This window comes from Neolamprologus brichardi, chromosome 15 (genome assembly GCF_056152115.1).
Source record: "Neolamprologus brichardi isolate AB-2024 chromosome 15, ASM5615211v1, whole genome shotgun sequence".
NCBI classification, from domain to species: Eukaryota; Metazoa; Chordata; class Actinopteri; order Cichliformes; family Cichlidae; genus Neolamprologus; species Neolamprologus brichardi.
The window spans coordinates 9,450,038-9,470,321 of NC_142118.1; the positions used below are offsets into that span (position 1 = coordinate 9,450,038).

At 40.1% G+C, this 20,284-nt stretch overlaps 2 protein-coding genes across 8 annotated transcripts; one reads left to right on the top strand and one right to left on the bottom strand.

Annotated features, from left to right (window-relative positions):
* Positions 1-364: 364 nt before the first annotated feature.
* On the top strand, positions 365-10,682 carry dlst (dihydrolipoamide S-succinyltransferase). Of its 2 annotated transcripts, none has more exons than XM_087852859.1 (15): positions 365-487; positions 4,408-4,441; positions 4,723-4,765; positions 5,022-5,086; positions 5,197-5,271; positions 5,388-5,443; positions 5,533-5,641; positions 5,884-6,015; positions 8,221-8,300; positions 8,414-8,511; positions 8,591-8,721; positions 8,822-8,895; positions 8,998-9,081; positions 9,218-9,385; positions 9,510-10,682. In XM_087852859.1, the coding sequence occupies exons 1-15, from the start codon at positions 425-427 to the stop codon at positions 9,642-9,644; spliced, it is 1,347 nt and encodes a 448-aa protein (XP_087708985.1). In that variant the 5' UTR covers positions 365-424; the 3' UTR covers positions 9,645-10,682. The 2 variants fall into 2 exon arrangements, with proteins under 2 accessions (XP_087708985.1, XP_087708986.1); XM_087852860.1 differs by having other exon boundaries at positions 8,248-8,300.
* Positions 10,535-19,643, bottom strand: lrrc74a (leucine rich repeat containing 74A). Of its 6 annotated transcripts, none has more exons than XM_006797135.2 (14): positions 19,359-19,643; positions 18,255-18,448; positions 17,994-18,172; positions 17,720-17,827; positions 17,498-17,591; positions 17,337-17,386; positions 17,144-17,225; positions 15,490-15,575; positions 15,210-15,404; positions 15,012-15,107; positions 14,630-14,758; positions 14,365-14,469; positions 14,124-14,182; positions 10,535-11,204 (listed from the first exon to the last, which is right to left on the bottom strand). In XM_006797135.2, exons 2-14 carry the CDS (start codon positions 18,424-18,426, stop codon positions 11,183-11,185), a joined length of 1,377 nt encoding a protein of 458 aa, XP_006797198.1. In that variant the 5' UTR covers positions 18,427-18,448; positions 19,359-19,643; the 3' UTR covers positions 10,535-11,182. The 6 variants fall into 6 exon arrangements, with proteins under 6 accessions (XP_006797198.1, XP_006797196.1, XP_006797195.1 ...); XM_006797133.2 differs by having other exon boundaries at positions 10,536-11,204; positions 14,124-14,209; XM_006797132.2 differs by lacking the exon at positions 10,535-11,204 and adding an exon at positions 13,574-13,672 and having other exon boundaries at positions 14,124-14,209; positions 18,255-18,440.
* Between the last annotated feature and the right edge of the window lie 641 nt (positions 19,644-20,284).

Genomic DNA, 20,284 nt, shown 5'->3' on the forward strand with positions numbered 1-20,284 from the left:
AACATATGAATCTTTGAAGGCTAGTAATGAATAAATTGTTACTTCTTTATGAGTGTATTCATTCATTGTGTCTGTTTTCTTGTTTCTCTAACACCGTGGTCTGCATGATGTGTTATCAATTATAAGTTGCTTTAGTATAGTATGCAGACATGGTACAGTCCTGTTAAATAAATTATTTTCATTATGTTATAATAAGAAAAGCTACATTTATTTAATTTTAATGACGATATTTAAAGGATTAAAGTTCATGGTGAGGCGAACTATGACCGGAGTGTGAGTAATATCCAGTCTGCTCCCACCGCCCGCTACGGTGGACCCCTCCAGTCCAGCAGCAGTGGTTCCTCCCATTCTGAGAGCTCTGCCGGGCTTCCGTACCGCCGCTTCAACCGCTGTCAGGACCAGGCAGACACTCTCCGGCCACGCTATGTTATCGCGATCTCCGCGTGTTTACCGGACGCTGTGCCGCTCCCTGTCAGCGGCTCGTCAGGTAGGCTGGGAAGAAATAGCCAAACGAGTCTGTGTTTTAAAAGCGCTTCGAGGAGTTACAACATGGCTAGCTTGTTAGCTCGTAAACGCAGGGCCTCGTTCCCAGGGACAGACCTGCAGGCACACTGACTGAGAGGCAGCACAAGTTTGTGAAGAGGTCCCGCACACCCATCCATTCACTGTCCCGCTAACTGTTTTGTTTCTTGGTAGTTTTGAAAGCCCAGCAGTTGCTGTACACTGCTATATGTGACAGGCACATTCTGAAATAGGATGATGTTTGCGTGTAGAAATAGCCCGTGTCCGACGTGTGTGTAACAGATAGCATGGCTTTTCCTTCACAAGTCCAGCAGTGCGTGCAGATGCATGAGCTGAAATATGAGCTGGGTGGTACTAAGTGTCTCCTCAGAGTTGAACTGTACTTCTCATGAGTGTGTTGTCAGTGGGTTCAGTCTGCAGAGTTGTGCTGATAATGGTTATCTTGGCTATCAACACAGCTCCTGGTTGAACTGTGTTGGTTGTCAGTTACTTGAAATAAAAGCGATGAAGTGTAGATTAAAGGCTGGCATTTTCCCTGAAGCCTCAAAAAAAAAAAAAAAAAAAAAAAAAAGGTGTGGACTCCTCTTTAAGTCATGTTGGTGGCTTTGCGATGACACAGTTGTGCTGCATGCTTATTTTTTAATACTGCACACACATCAGCTGGATGTTTATAATAGGGATGCACAGATTTTTAGGCTCTCATTGACTTTTTTTAAATGATAGCGGGCTATGGGAAAAGAAGTTGCCCTGCAGTTGGCATTAACAAATGCTTATTTGTTGTGTTACAACATTTTTGTGTCTAAAGATGACATTGGGGCAGTTTAGTTCATGAGGTAATAAATACAGTAACAGAATAAACAAAACAAAAAAATTTGCCAAATGGTTAATTTAAAAATACACGTGAGGCCAGAATTTCACAATCGATACATCCCACGTTTACAAGTAGGGCTCTGATGAATTGTTGTTTTAATTAGTCAATCTAAGTTATAGTTAAAGGTACAGTGTGGGAAATTTCAACACTAGATGTCAGTAGATTGCAGTCAACTGAATTCTGTTTTTGTACTATGGTGTACAAATCGGTTTATTATGTATGTGGCTAGCCTCTAGCCATTTATATAAAACACTAGAAGGTGGAACAGTGACGTTTATCTCGTCCACTGTGGTTAAAATGGCAAGGCATATATTATGATTGCATTCATTCTACATTTATGACAAGGGATTCATTTCTTGGAAGACGTAATTACACACTAGTCACTGTATATTTATGAGTACAATATTTTATTTACCATTTAATAACCTAGAAAAACTGACTGTACCTTCAAATTTCATTAGTGAGGTGGTTCAAGAGTAGGGCTGCCACAAACGATTATTTTGATAGTCGACTAGTCACCGATTACTTTTGCGATTAGTCGACTAATCAGATCATGCATCCATTGGATGTAAAACCTACAGCTTATTGCACCAGCAGCATCTGCTCTTATATAACTATCATTAGCTTACAGCTTTAAGTGTTTAACACTAGGTTTACTAACCTGCGCAAATTTGCGTAACTTCCCTAAACCCAACACCCCCTAGAATTACTGGCTTTTTTATTTTCTGGTGCAAGTCCCACGGTGTTAATCACCCCTGCTGAGATTTTCACAGGTCGTCAGCTTGTTTCTCTGTTTCATTTAAATAAATTAAAATGTAAAAGGTGATTAACACATTGTAAAATAGCAACACCTGATCAAGTAATTCAGTGAAAATGAAGCAAGATTTAAATTTTCTATACACCCTTAATCGGATAAGTGGATGGATGGGACAGTGAGTGGGTGGATAACTGTGAAGTAGGCGATACACAAAATTCACGGTTCGGTTCGGTTCGATACTTTGGTGTCATGGTTCGATATTTTTTCGATACAAAAAAAAATGTTCATGCCTTTTTAATTTGTCATTTATTAAATTTTCACGGCACATTCTGCACCACCTCTCTGTGCGTTCATCATTTGTTTGAAGCCAGCTCACCTCCTGCAACCACTTTTCCGAGAATACGAGCTTCTTTTGTGGTTCGGACTCCTTCTGACATTTCTTTGGAGGTGGAGGAACATCACAGTAATTGCTTAAAGGAGCTTCTTCGACATCTTTAAGAGTTCTAAACAAATGTCTGTCCTCCTCCAGAAAATCTTATGTACGCAAACACGCGTTGCAACTTCTTATCTTGTGCGCGTTTTTTATTTTGACAGCGAATGCACACCCGCGGACCACTTATGTGCAGCCCTGGTTATTTAGCTCGTCATATTGCAGCCACAGAAATTCTTTTGTCCATGAAACCATAAAGCTGCACTTTCTTTTTGCCTTATAGTCTGATTTGTCATAACTTTTCCGTTTTGTGGTAAGCTTTTCTTTGGCTGTCACTTCTTCACCCTGACCTGTCTTATTTGGCTCAGCAGAACTAAAATATATATCCTGCTGCTTTTACACACGCATTCACATAACGCTCAGCGATTCTCTGTGCCATCAACCTCTCACATGTTTAAGCTTGCTGCGGGAGATTTCACTTGTCATGTTTGCATAGTAAGCTAACGATTGATAAGACGATGTCAGAGGAATTGGTGCGCAAATTATCATCACTCACCAATCAGTACTGTCGCTCTCTATACACAGTTCGTGCGATTGCAAAGTGAAAGCAAAAAACAAGCGCAAATTCAAACACGATTTCAATATGTCACATATTGACAGTGGCTCACCGATGCCAATGACATAATTACCCAGCTACATTTCCGAAAGAATGCAAAAGCATTGACATATATTTTTCCTTCCTAGGATAGGCTGATGGGCAGGGCAGAGATAGATTTTGGTAGCCCAACTGGAAAAATCGCTAGCCCCGGGACGTCGGGCTAGCGATTTTGCGAGCCCTGTATCTGATTGGGGAATCACTCATCTTTGGAAAAAATAGTTTATTACAGAGAAATGTCTCTTTCCAAAATAAAAGCTATACTATACGCTTCTTCTGGGCTATATTCTCAGCAGCATATTAAACATATCAGGTCCCCATAAGGAGAATTGTGTGCTAACGGCTGTCTAATGACTCGGGTAAAGTTTGTAGCATGCTGCTTGTTGTTTTTGTCTGCTTCCACTTGTCTTTGCACTAGGATGATGTCGGCGTAAATGTGCAGTCATATTCGTTGTGTTCCCACTAGTGCTGTCAGCGTAAATCTCGTTGAAATGACGTTAACGCCACAACATGGCAAATCTCCGTTAACGAGCTACCGCGGATCGCCCCGTGCGTGGGGCTGGACGGCCAACACGTTAACGAACTAACTGCGCTAACACACTAGTTCCCACCCATGTAATTGAGCATTGCTGGCACATCCAACATACTGTTTTACTTTAGTCCATGACGTGCTTACCTTCAGGGTCATACGTCAAATGAAAACCAAAATAGTTCCAAATGCCAGATCTGAATGAGGGTGGGGGAGGTTCAATTTGCCATGTTGCAAGGAGAGCTTAACTTCTGTCTCGTTAGCTTGCCCTGCGCTCAGTGAATCTGCGTTCGACTACTCCGCCTAGGCTGCACTGTCGAGCGCAGATCCACTGAGCGCTCAACACAGACAGCACCGTCAGAAGGAAAGTTGATAAAATAAATTGAAATTTTTGTATTGTTCAATACATATGCGTACCGAACCGAAAGCACTGTATCGAACGGTTCAATATCGATACGAGTATCGTTGCACCCCTACTGCGAAGTTATATCTTCTGGTCAAAAAAAAAAAAAGCACAGCCTCTGTTAAAAAAATTTTTTTAATTAAAATGAAGCAAAACAGTCTGCAGTTTATTAGAGGATGAAAATAATTCCTAGTTACAGATGCTCTAATTAATCTAATTCTTTTTTTCATATCTTTACAGCTCAGTGATGTGCTGGTCCGACAGAAAACATCAGGTAAGCATGCTTGAGTGGGCGGAGCGTTCAAGTGGATTTTAGAGCCTGGATTTCGGGCCACTCTTTTTATCCGGTCTCTCATGAATAACCATGCTCAATTAGCGGGTTGCCTGAAGCAGAATAAGTAATGCTGGCTGAATGGCGAAGATGTCTGAGGAGCCGACAAGTGGTTAATTGCAGCTTTCAGAAAGCTCCACTCATATCTTATGTTAGAGCATGAGGAAAAGCGGCGGCAGTTTGTGCTGATTTTCTTTCCATGTCTTTTGTTTGTTTCCCTCAAGGCCACACCATCTGCAGCCAGATCGTTTACAGGAAACCTCAGCCGTAAGTTTGTCTCTCATGTACACAAAAATGTCGTCCGCTGTACAGAATGAATCGAAATATTTGATCTTTAAGTGTAAGTGCTGCATGTGCTTTTTAACGCCGTCATTTAACGCTTAATGTGAGCTAGACCTAATCAAAAATAGATCAGCCGGGTGATAAATAATACTACAAACTAAATCCCTTAATACATGTTTTTATCTATGTATTTTTTTTGTTTTTTCCCAATCAAATAAAATCCTTTCTTCTTGACATTTAGATGTGATTTTCCATCATCAGCCAATATCTACCAAATAAGATACTTTAAGACATCTGCTCATCACAGTATGTATCAAATCTATGTCTTTAACCAATGTTAGCATCATGCTTTGTATCTGTTCTGCATTTAACTGACTGCAAAATGTTTTTTGCATTTGCTTGTTTTTTTTCCACAGGGGATGAAGTGGTCACAGTCAAAACTCCTGCATTTGCAGAATCAGTTACAGAGGGGGATGTGAGGTGGGAGAAAGGTTGGTGTGTATAAATATGCCACAAATAACTGAGAATAAGCCGAATATTGGTGGTAAATGTTCAACACATGCGATGCATGCTTTCGGATTGATTGTTTTTATCGATTCTTTTCCAGCTGTGGGCGACTCCGTGTCAGAGGATGAAGTGGTTTGTGAAATCGAGACTGACAAGGTGTGACAGAGGAAACGTGAGACGGTTTATTTTTGGAGGGTGGGGGTGTTGTTAAAATTATGGCAGATTTCTTTGTCTTGTGCTTCCAGACCTCGGTGCAAGTCCCCGCTCCTGCAGCCGGTGTCATCGAGGAGTTACTGGTGCCTGACGGAGGGAAGGTAGAAGGAGGAACGCCTCTCTTTAAACTCCGGAAAGGAGGTTTGCCTGTTTATTTTCAGTAACTTGAGCCCAGTTTACAATACATGGGAAAAATCAAAGACAGAACATGTAATATTAGTTCTATTTGGTGTTTAGAAACGTGTGTTGCGAATTTTGCTGTGAATGTCCTACAGATGAGAAAAAAATCGGATTTTTAATGTTATGGAAATTGGAAGCAAAATATAATATGGCAATCATTGCACCTATACTGTATTTGTCCTTCTCTACTTCTTTCTTCTCAGCTGTTGCTGCCAAAGCTGCCCCCTCCCAAGCTACAGATGCACCACCTCCAGCAGCCGAAACCTCTCCTCCACGTGCAGCCCCAGCTGCCACTCCTCCAGCACCACCACCACAGCCCGCCCAACCCAAGCCTGGTGTGTAGTTTTATCTAGTTGCTGACTGTGTACTCATGTGTACCTCTGCATCTTTTTAGATTACAATTAGTGCTGTCAAAATTAACACGTTAACGCAAGTTAATCCGCCATCACGGTCAACACGATTAAAATCTTCAACGCATCTGGAGTGCAGAATGACTCAAAATCCCTGAAATGTTTCTGTCAATGCATTTTGGACAGGTTGTCCAAGTAGAGTTATCTTACACCAGCTTGTTTTGTGTCTTTTCCTGCTCTTGAATAGGGCTGCCACGATTAGTCGACTAGTCATGATTACGTCGACTATCAAAATCTTCGACAACTAATTTAATAGTCGACGCATCGTTTGAAGCTTTGTAAGATCACAAAAGACGCAGGAATAAGTAGTAGGATTTAAGAGTGTAATAACGGACTGAAACAGAAGATGGCAGCACTGCATGTACAAGGATCCCAGGTGCCGTTAAACCAAGAAGAAGAAGAAGCAGTGTCCCGGAATTCATAGCGCAGCCCAGCTCAGTTTCCAACAATGGCAGCTAGTTAGTTTTAATATTACTCTTATTATTCTTTCTGGGTCACAAAATAAACGTTTAACATATTTTCAGGCGAGAATGTAGCTGTGTAAACCTCAAATATCTGCTCAGTTTATCAAGACACCACATATTTTCAAAAGCGCTTCGAGGTTTTCGGAGACGTCTGTTACCCACTAGCTCGATAGTTAGCCGGGGGCAAGGCTCACTAGAGCCCGTGAGAACACCGGACTCCTGGCACATCATTTTCAAACTCACAGCTGTCTTTCACTACTCAGGTTAAACATATATAAGTCACTCAGATAACTTAAAAATTTTATTGTTTGGCTTTTTTTAGTATTTTATTTGTTCCTGAGTAAATCGGTTTGGCTGAGATTAAAGTTATAGTTTTTACACAGCTGAATAAACGTCAAGAAGACAACTGATTAGAAGTGTGAGATGCTCGAGAATATACTCCGGTGTCCCATTATATTTTAGATCTCAAGGAGCAGATTTTATTAAAGTCCACTGAAACAATCTGCTAATTTCATTAAAATTTAATAAACGATCATCTTGTCTTTATTTTTAGTTAGCACATACCTTAAACACTTAAAGCTGTAAGCTAATGATAGTTATATAAGAGCAGATGCATGCTGGTGCAATAAGCTGTAGTTTTACGTCCAATGGATGCATGATCTGATTAGTCGACTAATCGCAAAAATAATCGGTGACTAGTCGACTATCAAAATAATCATTTGTGGCAGCCCTATCGCACATGCGCAAATGGGCAGTTGATCTGGTGGTGACAGGCAGCTGAACCAGTCAACTCAATATGGAAGATTATAAACGCACACGTCACCCAGCTTGCCACAAATCACTCACACAGCATCGGGGGCTCAGTAAGTCTACCTCAGACATATTGACTGACACAATTGTCAAGTTGCGACAAACTGCAGACGTATTAACATAATTGAGAACACGCGCTTTACAGAGCTTTGGTTCCTCGTTTCAAGGACTTGAAGTGCCTCCCCAAGAGTGACAGAGAGAGTTTTTTGTTAACATTAATGTTCACGATGTTCAATAAACATGTTAAGCGCGTATATTTTCCCTTTTTTCTCGAGTCTGTTTGCTCATGCAAAATGAAATGCGATTAATATAGAATAAAAATGAATGACATTTAATCGTGATTAATCAAAATGAATCCACAGTAACCCTGTGTAATGAATCTGATTAAACATCTTAATTGTTTGACAGCACTAATATATATTAGGTAAGTATACACTAATATATATTAGCATATAGGTTTTTTTAAAAGGTGTATTTCACAGGAGAGAACCTGTGCTAAAAGACTGAAGAAAACTATTCCAATTCTCTTTGAATTTAAGCACACATTCTTTGTGTCTTTCTGCATTTACTTCATTATATTGCATGAATGTCAGTTACAAGCTTAAATATAAAGTTGAAAAAATGTAATTGCAACCAGGCTATTGATCAAGTAAATGCGATTAATCGCGATTAATTACAGAAAATTGTACGATTATTTAGTTAATTTTTTTAAATCTATTGATAGCACTAGTTACAATCAATTCATGTTGGCTCTCACACCTTTGAGCTATGTATTAAGCTATGTATTGTACAAGAGCTATGTATTAATCAAAGATTTAGTTTAATTATTAATATATGTTTTTATGTTTTTACTTAGTTTCTGCTGTCAAACCCACTGTTGCAGCTCCAGCCCCCACAGCAGCTCCTGCAGCTCCAGGAGTGAGAGGAGAAAGCAGGGTAACACACTCGTCGACACAACATTTCATATATTCCTCTGTTACGTCAACGTCTGTAATAATTTGGCCTCAAAATACAGACGCATAACGATGACTGTTGTTTCCCGTGTCCAGGTGAAGATGAACCGCATGAGGCTGAGGATCGCTCAGAGGCTGAAGGAGGCTCAGAACACCTGCGCCATGCTGACTACCTTCAATGAGGTAGACATGAGGTGAGCATCAGTCTAGATTTTTTGAGCCGTACCTAAGGCTCCCGATTTCCATCTTTTTCTCCGATGTGCAAAATTTCAGCAACATTCACGAGCTGAGAAAACTCCACAAGGACGCCTTCTTAAAGAAGCACGACACCAAACTGGGTTTTATGTCGGCGTTTGTTAAGGCTGCTGCACACGCTCTGATTGACCAACCAGCCGTCAACGCTGGTAAGAACACACAAACATCTCCACTCTCACAGGCAGAGCTCAAGCGGCCAACTTTACTGATTAAAACTTCTTTTGGTTATTTTACAAAATGCTTTTGCAGTTATTGATGACACAACCAAAGAGATCGTCTTCAGAGATTATGTAGATATTAGCGTTGCTGTGGCCACTCCAAAGGTATGAGATTTGAGTCTCTGTAAACTGCTGTTAGATCTCTTGACTCCTCCGATTTTTGCTCCAGTTAACATGGATCAGACATTAACCAGATTTGACTTTTAGGGGCTTGTTGTACCTGTGATCCGGAATGTTGAGACCATGAACTTCGCTGACATTGAGAAAGCCATTAATGCTCTGGGAGAAAAGGTAAATGATGAGAGACAGCACAGACGTCCTAGAATTATTTCGTTTTGAACAATTTCATCTCACTGGGAAAAGCAGTCAGATATTTGTTGTTCCTGTGCACCCCTTAATGAATGAGTAATTCCTTTTTGTTCCTCAGGCTCGTAAAAACGAGCTCGCTGTCGAGGATATGGACGGAGGCACTTTCACCATCAGCAACGGTGGCGTGTTTGGCTCCATGTTTGGCACGCCCATCATTAACCCCCCGCAGTCTGCCATCCTGGGCATGCACGGCATCTTTGACAGACCTGTGGCCGTCAATGGCAAGGTGAGAATTGTGTTAACTGATGAAATACAGAGATCTTCTTTCTTTAAATTATAATCCTAGAATCAGTATACAGTTTTTCATATATAATATTTTTAAGACTACTAACTACTGTCTGCTTTGGCAGGTTGAGATCCGGCCCATGACGTACGTGGCATTGACGTACGATCACCGACTCATTGACGGCAGAGAAGCCGTCACCTTTTTACGCAAGATCAAAGCGGTGGTGGAAGATCCAAGAGTCCTGCTCCTGGGAATGTGACGTTTCCGCCACTAAATTCTTATTTAAAGATACTCAGCTGCATAAAAATGAACTCCACATCACAGAAAACGCACAAAATAGCCTGTACAATTATTGTTTTTTATAAGTGTTGATACTACAGGGGCGTACCGGGGTTGTGTTCCAATGCTCATTGCATTTAGATGCATGTCATTACCTGTAACGTATCTGTCAAGTTGCCTAAATTGATGAAACTAAAAGTTTGCTACTTTGATCAGTAATTATTTTACGACGTTTGAATTAATCAAATGGAAATAACTTCAAAAACAAGACAAAACTCTGGCTTTAACTCCACATAAGCCTGTCTAAAGATGCGTTAATGAAGCCTTCGGATGAATGAAGCAGTATGCAAACTCACTCTCATCACAGTTGTATAATCATAAAACAGAATGGCTTTTCCAGACAGCAGCTGCTTGCATAACATTTCCCCCCGCTTGTTAATTAGTGCTCTTGAGCCACTTTTTCCACAGTAGGGCCGAACAGGGATAATTCAGATTAGTTCAAGATGTTGACGTTAACACAGGTTACACAGATTGCTTTGGTTAGACACTGCAACCGGCAACAGCCTGGGGAAAATGAGTCAGTAACCAGGAAACCAGGTCTTTGTATGGAACTTGTGTGTACAGCACTGCCATGCCTTTAAGTCCACATCAACTCTGTTTGACTTGGTTTAATCATATTCCTGCCTGTCCTGTGTTGTATATAGCGATCTAGTATAAACTTGCCTCGCTCACTGTTGTCAAGGTTACATGCTCTGATCCAACTGTTATCAGTTATTTAGTAAAACAAACGAACATTTCATTTTTGTTCAGCAGAAACTGTACACAACAAAAACCTCGTGCTTTTTTACATAGATACACACAATTTGTTACTTTATGAAAAATATGTTCGAAGTAAAGTTCAAAGTGCACAATTTCCAGGTTTTTATGCTGGAACATTCATTTTCATTGTCCGGTCTCGTATATGAAATGCTTCGACTTATTTAAAGAAACAATTTCAAACATTAAATCTCTTGATTTATATGTACTGAAACTTGTCTCACTTTTCTTCTTCATGTTCATACATAGATGTTCTATTCTCCTGAACTGGACATTACGCATTCACATTCATCTCCTGGGAAGTCTTTGTCTCTTTTTAAAAGGTCTTGGAAAATCAATGCCGGCAAAATAAAAGCAGAGCGCCGAGGCAATGGACGTCTTTGCGGCCGATCTTGGCTAAAACATTTTATCTCGTGCCAGATTCTGTTTCGCTCCCCGAATTCTCTGCCGCATGCGAGTTGTGTGCCAGCGATGGATCTTCAAAGCCTCATTAGCCAGCCTGTCGCTCAGCTCTTGAGAAGCTCCAAATAATGGGATCATCTCTGACATAGTCTTGAGGGTTGCTTGGCCCTTTCTCCCACTTCACAAATGCAGGCTCGAGTGTTTGCAGCTGTGTATGATACCTCTTCAGTATTTCTGTTTACTTTAATAATCACAGGGCACAATGGGTCCTAATGTACGTCTTTGTTTCTCTGCCAGCACCTACACAAATGTCTGAACAACACTGTTTGGAGGAAAAACACAGAATTCATTACACGGGCACAAAAAACCAAAACATTACCATGAGAATACTGGAGCTTCTAATGGGCCCGAATACAGCAAACAATGATACAAGAGCTCCTTTAATTTAATTATTTACTTTTATTACCGCTCAAGATTCCATTAGCGCTTTTGAGATCATGATAATTGGCAGCGTATGCCAGTGGGTGCATAGATATCTGAAGGGCCTGTTGGCAGGTTTTATGTTTCGTCTTCAAAATTTGGCCAAATCTGTGAATTTCCAATGGGACTGCTCAATAAGACGTGGGTTTCAAGTCTTTGTGTCCATTCAGATGAAAGATGGCCCATTAGAAATTGGCAGCTAGCTGTTTGTTTTGATTAAGCCACATCAGAGAGATAATTTACCTAAATTATTCTGTTATTTTTTTTTCTCGCTTTCAAAACAAGCTCATTGTGTCAATACTGTTATATAAAGAATTATATTTTAGTCCAGCTGAAAAAGTACATTAAGACAAATGTGTCCATTACTGGACAGCTGATTTAAAAAACTGAGTACACTCTATGTACAGGTTTATTGGGAGCAGTACTGCATAAAAGATTGAAGCACTTAAGATCTTTAGTTCAGTTTAGGTTTTTTTTTTTTCAGTTCATCCTCCAGTCTTATCGGCAAAACCTCTGATTGGTCCAAAATTCATTTAGCATCAATGAGCATGACAGAAAAGCCAAACTGAGCCAGAATCATTTGGAACAAGAAGACAGTGTCCTGTAAAAAGGAGTGAAAGCCTGAAGCCCACAAAAGACCTGTGGCAAGTTCTTCATGTTGCTTGGAACAATCCAGCTGCCAAACACCAGATGCAGGTAAACTGTTTGTTAATACGGTTTATGATTGTTGTGATTTTTTTCTAGGTTTATTTTTTTAAGCAACCCCACAATAATGCATGAAAAATCTACTCTTTCCTTTCTGCTGCTCCCTCTAGGGACCTCCACAGCTGATCCCTTACTCTCAGGTCCACATTCCTGCCTTTGCTACTGTCTCCTGCCTTCTAATACACTTCATGCCTTTGTTGCTCTTGTTCCTAAAAGCTTTCACTTTGCAATAATACCGCTTATAGTTGATGGTGAAATATGTAGGAAGGAAGAAATTTCACAAACTGACAAGGGCATCCTGTTACAACACCACACTTGGATTCTGTGAGCTCTATAGAACGACCCGTTCTTTCACACAGGTTTGCAAACGTAGACTGCAAGGCTGGGTGCTTGATTTTATGTGGAAAAGGACTGAAACCCCCCTTAAATTCAAAGACGAAGAGGTGTGGCCCAGTACAGTACAGTTTAGTCCCTATAGTTTGCATACTGAAGCATACAGATGGGCTCAAATTTAGATTCAGTCTGGATCTGGATTCTACAAAACCTGTTTCAGCAGCATTGACAATAAAACCCAGGTGTTGACATAGAAGTCAACATTCATGTTTAGGAAGCTCCAGAAAGAGTGAAAGAAGCACCAACCAAAACAGACGGTGGTTTGCTGACACCTGTAGCTCATCTCGTAGACCAATCTATGGAACTGTTACTCAAAGTTTCTTTGTAACACATGCCTGTTAAAAAACGAATAACTGGGGCTCCTTTCACTTAAAGGTTTCAAAACTATTCCCCAGGTTTCTCTCTAAAATTTGCTAAATCTCTGATAAAATATTCAAAAGAATAATGATAATTAAACTGTCAGTTTAAAGGGTGACACATCTTCTGATCACCCATAGTTGTATCACATAAAAAGGCGTTTAATTGTGACACAAAAAACCGACGCAGATGAGACCGTGCGTTGTGTCATTGTCTCCTCTGTAGCTGCATCTGGAGCCACCTGGCAGAAACCGACAGCGCTGCTCGATAACACACCTTGAGACAATTCAATTCTGCACACTCTTAATAATAATAGTAATCCCATTCGGCAGGGCCTGCATAAGTAATGCTCTGCATGCATATTCATAAGTGTACCGTTTCCTTTGCGGGCCATTTCATTCAAAGCTAACGAATGTGGTGAAACAACTGGCTCGCATCTGGCCCTATTCTTTGTGTCGCCTCTGTCCTTTGATATGGACCCCAGCTCTTTTCTTCTTCCTCCTCTTGTTCTGTTGTCATACCAGAAGATTGTTTTGGATGGAGAGAATGAGGCAGAGGACCCCGCCGGCCAAGCCACAGCTCACAGCACTGAGGTTGGTGCAGCTGGTTGATGTCACAGGTTCAAGTGTACACACTGAAGTGGACAGATTTGGATTTAGCTAAAACTGTGAAAAGATTGTGAAACTGTGCTTTTAGTTGAAAGTTATACTAGAAATCAATGAAGGAACTACTGCATATTCAGGAGAAAATCAAGTATAAACTCCAACAACGTTTATTTAAAGATGTCAACAGCCTTCCCAAATCTTCCTGTTAGTGATACTGTGTCTCCACGTCTATGACAGCTCAGTCAGCTGACTGCAAAAACAGAGACATAGTTTAAAGAGAACTTGACATTAGATTCATGGCTGACAGACAACGTTCTGAAGATATTTCTCACTTAGTAAGTGTTTAACTTGAAACACCCCTGATTACATTTAAAGGCTTACTTCACACCCCAGGCTGTATTTAAAATGGATGTATGGATGCAAAGCAGCTTAGTTTGAGATTTCACAATGGGACATCACTAACCAATGACAGCACAGTGCCTACGTCCATCATTTATATACAGTCTATCATCCACACATAAAAAACAACCTCACTGAACTTGGATTTCTAAATGAAAAGAACAAGAAAATAAACTTTTTATTTAACCTCAGTGCTGTCCAGGTTTTCAAAAACCCAGGCAAACTAGAATAAATGAACTGCATTTGTTAAAGACATCATCAGGGGTCATTATGTGCTGCTGTTTGTGTCTTTGCAGACTAACCTGTACACTATGGTTGCCGTGCAGTTCTTGTCAAACTTCCTGACCAACCAGCCAAGCTGCTGTTGATCCAGAGGTATGTTAGCTTCCTGCATGTGTGACAAGTTCAATTTCCCAATCGCTCATTCACGCAAGAGTGGGAGCTGCAAGTTACTAAGTTAACATTCTGTCATAGATTTGTTATCGTTGCTCATGAGGTGCATTATTACATTATCGCTGCAGCATGACAAACCGTTAGCCTGACCTTTACAGCCTTCCTGAAGGCAGAGGTGGAGACTTTCATGGTTCCCTCTTTGTCCAGAGCCTGGAAGAAATCCACAATGCTCTTATTTTGCTCTTCAAAGAACTTCTACGGAAAAAAATATAGAGAGAGATCTTGTTTTACAGTTGGAAGCATGTTAAAGATGCTGCTAAGACTTCTGAAGTATGAACTGAAAAAGCAGTAAGAATACAGAATGATTTTATTGATTTTCCCATCACCAGTTTTCTCAGCCTTCTTGACAATGTACCTTAAAGATCCCAAGTGCCAATAAGTTCTTGGTGACGGAGGGCAGAATATAATACTGGAACCGCAAAGCAGGGTGGGTCACGCGGGTTTCTTCCAGCAGCTCCACAAAGGTCTCACACACAAGCACACTCTGCACTCACACAGTCACAGACATATTATGATCATATAATATTGTGATTGTGTATCTAATTACTTCTGGGGCCTTGTGTACAAAAATGGCCTTGTGACCGTTTGATTTAAAATCCAGTGCGGTGGTGTACAGAGGCAAAAATACAACAAATGCGTCATTATTAAGCAAAAACAGACTGTAAATTAAAACAGATACTACTTTTATTTACACCTCAGCTTATATTCTCAGATGAATAATGTTTCGCGGCACTTACAGAAATATCGATCTCCTCCAGTGCTGATTTCATGTTGTTTTTAACCGTTCTGAGCAGCGTGGCGGCTCCGATTTTTGTCATGGGGTTGCGAGAGAGCTGAAACGCACACGCAAAGATCAAACATGATCTGAAATTCATAGGGTGCAATGACGTTAAAATCGTTACAATGAAGTGTTGCTGCAGGAGTCTTTTACTCACTTTGAGAACCTCGAGGGTTTCGTTGGTGGCCAGGCCCTGGCAGAGCAGCCTTACAGCTTCATCGTCCACACAGTTAATGCTGAGGTCCAGCAGCACAAGTGTGTCATTTTGTTGCAGCACTTCAGCCATCAGCTGTACCTCTGGACGGCCAAATCCACTGTTCGACAGCTGGAGCTGCTTCAGTGTTGCGTTTACCTGAGGAAAGAAAAGGGGGGAGAGAAGGTCAGCAACGAGAGTTAACAAAACTGAACTCTTTGCTCGAGTGTGTCATTTTAGTCACCTTTAGACCAGCAATCAGAGCTGCATTGCCATGTATGAGAAAGTGATTCCAGCTCAGATTTAGGACTTCAATACCGATGTTCTCTGCTACAAGGAAGTGAAATACACATTTTTTACAAAGTCACAATACATTTGAGACTAATCTACAAGCTACATGTAACATTTTCTCAAGTTCAAGAAATACTTTAAGAATACTTAATACTTTACTATTAAATAATATATCAGTGGGTCACATTTCTCTTTTATAGGCCTGCTTGTTTGTTTTCATAATTACTTTAGTTTAGAAAGTCTGTACAGCAGCCAATCCAGGACTTCAAACTACTGAAAATCAAATGCTGCCCAACCAAAGTACATCTGATCATCACACGGACCTAAGATGAAGTATATAGTATTTAGTTCTTTATGTTTTGTTGATGCATTTTGATCGCCTGATGCTTTGCTCTGCTGGCTTTACTTCTACTACCAGACCGCCATTGCTTCAGTTTTATTTCTTCCCTACTGCTGACGAGATATAATTTCAAGTTCGAGTTCAAGACCAAAAACAGTCAGAAAATTAAAAATGTGTTATTTTAAAATCCCCTTTTTTTGGTTTCAGTTCTATTTCTTATTTAAATAGGAGCTGTATGTATGGAAATGTATGTAATGTAATGTAAATATATATTGTGACTTTTTAGTTAAAATCACAAAATGAACCACCTGCAATACTGCCACAGCCCACCAGGAGGCTACAACACCCACTTTGAGAATCAATGCTGTGCAGCAAAATTTGTCTTTTTCTCTAAAATGCTTAAACTACTACAATGATATAGTATAATATCATAAGGGCACACTGACTATATTTCATAATGGAAGGAAACTCAACAACAAGAACAATAATGCTCAAACCACCTTCACAGTATATCTACTAATAAGAAGCTATAATCCTCAGCTTTTTAGCAACTTTCTTTCCCTGACTCTCATTGCATGATCTATAATATTCTTTGTTATCACTACAGAGGTGTCCTCCCACATGAAGGTTTATTTATACGGTGCAAAATTGCCTCAAGGTACTTCCTATCTTCACGGAAACAGGGAGGTGGTAGCCATCAGTGGCAACTGATTGAGGGTGATGGGAGAGAGAGCGCAACTCGCAGAGAGAGAAGGATGAATCTAACGACATGCTGAGTGCTGACAAGGTGAGCAGAGAGGAAATGCTCAGTGGATCACAGGAAGTCACACAGCAGTTTGAGCCTATAACAAGTAACTAAGGGATCCTTCTGAGTCACCTGATTCAGCCCTAACTATAAACTTCATCAAAAAGTCAAATCTTAAAAGTAGAGAAACACCAGAGAGTGAAGAGTGAAGTTCTCTATTAGGACAATATGGTACTACAAGTTCCATATTGTCCTAATATGGCCTGATTATTCAAAATGCTGTTTGTAAGGAAAACAATTTTAAATTCTAGACTTAACAGGGAGCCAATGCAAAGAGAGAGAAATTTACAGCTGGATGTTCCAAAGTGAGGATAGCTTGTTTCTACCCTAACGCTTAAAGCCCTATTCCAAAATTGTCAAAAGCTGCTTCATCATTAGAATTTCTAATTCACGAAAAATAAAAGTAAAGCTTTGCATTAATTTGAAGGATCTAATGTGAACAGAAATAGAGATGATCTGTACCTAACATGACACCAAGGTCTTCTCCTCCTGCATCGCAGATGCAGTTGTAACTGAGGTCGAGCTCTTTGACCACAAAATCATTCTGTTAGATAGGAAAGAAAATTCTGAATTGCAGCTTAAAGCACATATAGACGTGACACATATAGACATGTTTAATTCATTATGTATGCGGCATTCGGCAGTCTGCACTCACCTTTAGTGCTTCTGCCAAGCATTTAGCTGCAGCGTCACAAAAGTCATTTTCTAAGAGAACAAAGGGAAATGAGAGAATTACCTTCTTCATTTCGCTGCTGTATTACAGTGATAGACAGGAGTTCATGCCAGCATAGCTTAAGACTTGGAAGGTTGATGGACCTGAGAGGTTGATGGATTTGAGCTTAGGATTGTCTGACAGCATTGTGGAGATAACCTCTGCTCCTTTAAGGCCCAGCTTGTTGTCGGAAAGATTCTGAAGAAAAGACAAGATTGAGATTTTTTTTTTAAATAACATTAATGCCATTTCTCTTGCACATACAGCAAGAGGATTACATCTACACAAAACTGAAGTTTTGAATGTGATGTTTTTAAAGTCGTTACTAGACTCTGAATGCTGATGTTTTCAAAAAGCATCGCCATCAGATACTGTGTCCCTTCAGCCTGAAGTGAGTTCCCTTTCAACTCGAGGTGGGTGACTACACCGTGACTCTAAAACATTAAAAAATAAATTAATACAAAATGATACAATATTGTTTAAAAAGTACAAACTCATTTGAAATATGTTACAGACTCATTACATGACCAGAACTTGATCCAGTATGACCTACACCATCTTAATTTGGGGATCGCATGAATAGCTAGAAAAAAGGATTACTTTCAGAAGGATAGCCAGAGCTTTGGCCCCCAGAGGTCCCAGCCCATAGTAATTCAGGTCTAGAATATCATCATCCAAGTGGCGGAGGATGTAGGAAACAGGAACGGCTCCTGTCTGCTTGCAGGCCTTTAGATACACGTCTGATGGGGACAAATTCAATCTCCTGCTGGAGGTGAAAACTGAAATGAAAATAAGAAGACGTGACGGGTAAATAAAAAACCACATCTACTATTACGGAATTGTTTTGCTCCATGAACATACTATTGTCTTCCAGGTCAGTGCTGCATTCATCATCACTGTGCCCTGCTTGGCCCTTAGTGAACTTGATTTCCTCCTGGGGTCCTCTGGACAGGACTGACTGAACAGAGGGCTGCTGCTTTTCCTCTTGTGAATTGGACTGAAAATCCACACTGTCTTCGTGAATGTTATTCATCACGGCACGAGATCCTGACAACCTCAAGTGTATGTTTGGAAGACAACATAAGAGGAGCAGACAGGTAGGATTCACTGCTGCAGGCTATTAGACTGTTTAAGCAACACTGTGTAATTTTTGTAAACTCCTGTGCACTGCCACTTTTTAGGCATTAGCATCTATATGAGTGCAAAGAGCTGCACATGAAAGTCTTTACACTGAATTTATTAGGGATGTGCATGATTTACAAATATTCAGATGAGTTCTATTTAAGAAGAAAATGTGATCAACTATGCAAAGTACCCAGACTCGACTGACAAAGTGAGATGAAAGTCTAAACATGTACAGATATTGACAACTGTCAGAAAGGTTATGTGTGGCACCCCTTCAAAAATATATAAAAATGGGGCACAATTAAAGCTACCGAGAGTCTACCACCACTATCCACAGTAGCAGAGAGCACACTGGGCAGTGGGCAATCTTTAGATAACAATCATCAGTGAAAACTGAACTTGATCTTGAAATATCTTTGCATGAAAACCCCACTCCTGGTATTTCCATCAGCTTAAATATTCAGACTTCCTGTCTTCCCCAACATTTAAAAATCCTGGAAATGCCACTGGCTATGCACTACTTCCATGAGCAATGTGAACCTGATAGAGAAAACTGCAGAAACAACACACGGGATAGTTTTACATGACGTTTAATGATCTACTGAACTTAACATGACTTACTTTACAGCGCATTTATTTAACAGTGAGGTAGAAGAAGAGCTGCCAGCTAACTAGCTAACTAGCTACTACTGCATTTTATCAAGCAGTTAACAGTTACACCAGCAGAAGAGGGGAAACACTGTTTTATTCGGAATTAAAACAAGTATTTACTTTTTTTTATATAAAATCCTATTTGTCAGACCTTTATTATTGTTCATAGCAGAGGAATAATCCGCCTACCTGGGAAAAATTTTGTCGTTTTCTAGTGTTAAGAAGACGATCCAACGGCTGATCAGGAGAAGGAAAGTTATGAAAGATCCGAGGGCGGCCGGAAAATTATCGATAAAAACAAATGAAGCACACTGGAAACGGCCATTTCCATCTTAAAAAAAGAAAGAAAGAAAAGTACCCTATATCAATTAATAATGGTTTAAAGTATGGTAATAGCGAAGACTTTGATTCGTTTATATAGATAAGCACTAGATGGCGCTGTTCACCGTAATCCCTATCGAGATGAGACCGGATGTGGTTGTAACGTGGGAGAGACCAATGACTGTTTAAAGCACTCCTTTATACAGTCACTGGGAAAGACTACCAATTCTACCAAATGGGGTAAAATATAACCACAAATATGAGTTGTTCTTTTATTGCAATAATCTCCCACACCCTTTTTTTAAAACATACGGCACATTGTGACGTCGACGTGTTTTTGCTTCTTATTACTAATTGTTAACACTTAAGTGCAAAGGCTGTGGGAAAGGATCACCACGTATTTGACTCTAATGTTCTCACAGAGCTTTGATTTGATTTTGTTTATAGTAGACACGCATGTGGGTACTTTGTTTCAAATTTGAGAAGTTTAGCTCAGAACAATACAGGCAAAATGTTACAAACATACTCCTGTCATTTGCTACAGCCTCTGTAGCAAATAAAAACTTGTTAACAATTTATTTTTCGAATTATAAACACTTGAGGTTTTATTTATTTTGTAGCTCATACCAGCAGGTTTTAAAGGGAATTCTGTTTGATTTTCATCTATAGTGTTTTGGAAAAGTCTTGAGCCACTCCTCATCTCATGCTTCCAAGGAGCCAGACTCGTCATTTTTAATCTGGTCTTGAGCAATATTTCTTCAGGCTTTCTGGAGATCTTTCATTGTTTGGCTGCT

What these genes read in the sequence shown, in the direction of transcription:
- dlst (XM_087852859.1), top strand. Translation starts at nt 425, where the DNA reads ATGTTATCGCGATCTCCGCGTGTTTACCGGACGCTGTGCCGCTCCCTG. An exon ending in CCCTGTCAGCGGCTCGTCAG is followed by an intron (nt 488 to 4,407) that starts GTAGGCTGGGAA and finishes ATATCTTTACAG; the next exon opens with CTCAGTGATGTGCTGGTCCG. An exon ending in GAGTGAGAGGAGAAAGCAGG is followed by an intron (nt 8,301 to 8,413) that starts GTAACACACTCG and finishes TCCCGTGTCCAG; the next exon opens with GTGAAGATGAACCGCATGAG.
- lrrc74a (XM_006797133.2), bottom strand. Translation starts at nt 18,426, where the DNA reads ATGAATAACATTCACGAAGACAGTGTGGATTTTCAGTCCAATTCACAA. An exon ending in ACATCAGCATTCAGAGTCTA is followed by an intron (nt 17,592 to 17,719) that starts GTAACGACTTTA and finishes TCTTTTCTTCAG; the next exon opens with AATCTTTCCGACAACAAGCT. An exon ending in AGACCTTGGTGTCATGTTAG is followed by an intron (nt 15,576 to 17,143) that starts GTACAGATCATC and finishes ACTTCCTTGTAG; the next exon opens with CAGAGAACATCGGTATTGAA.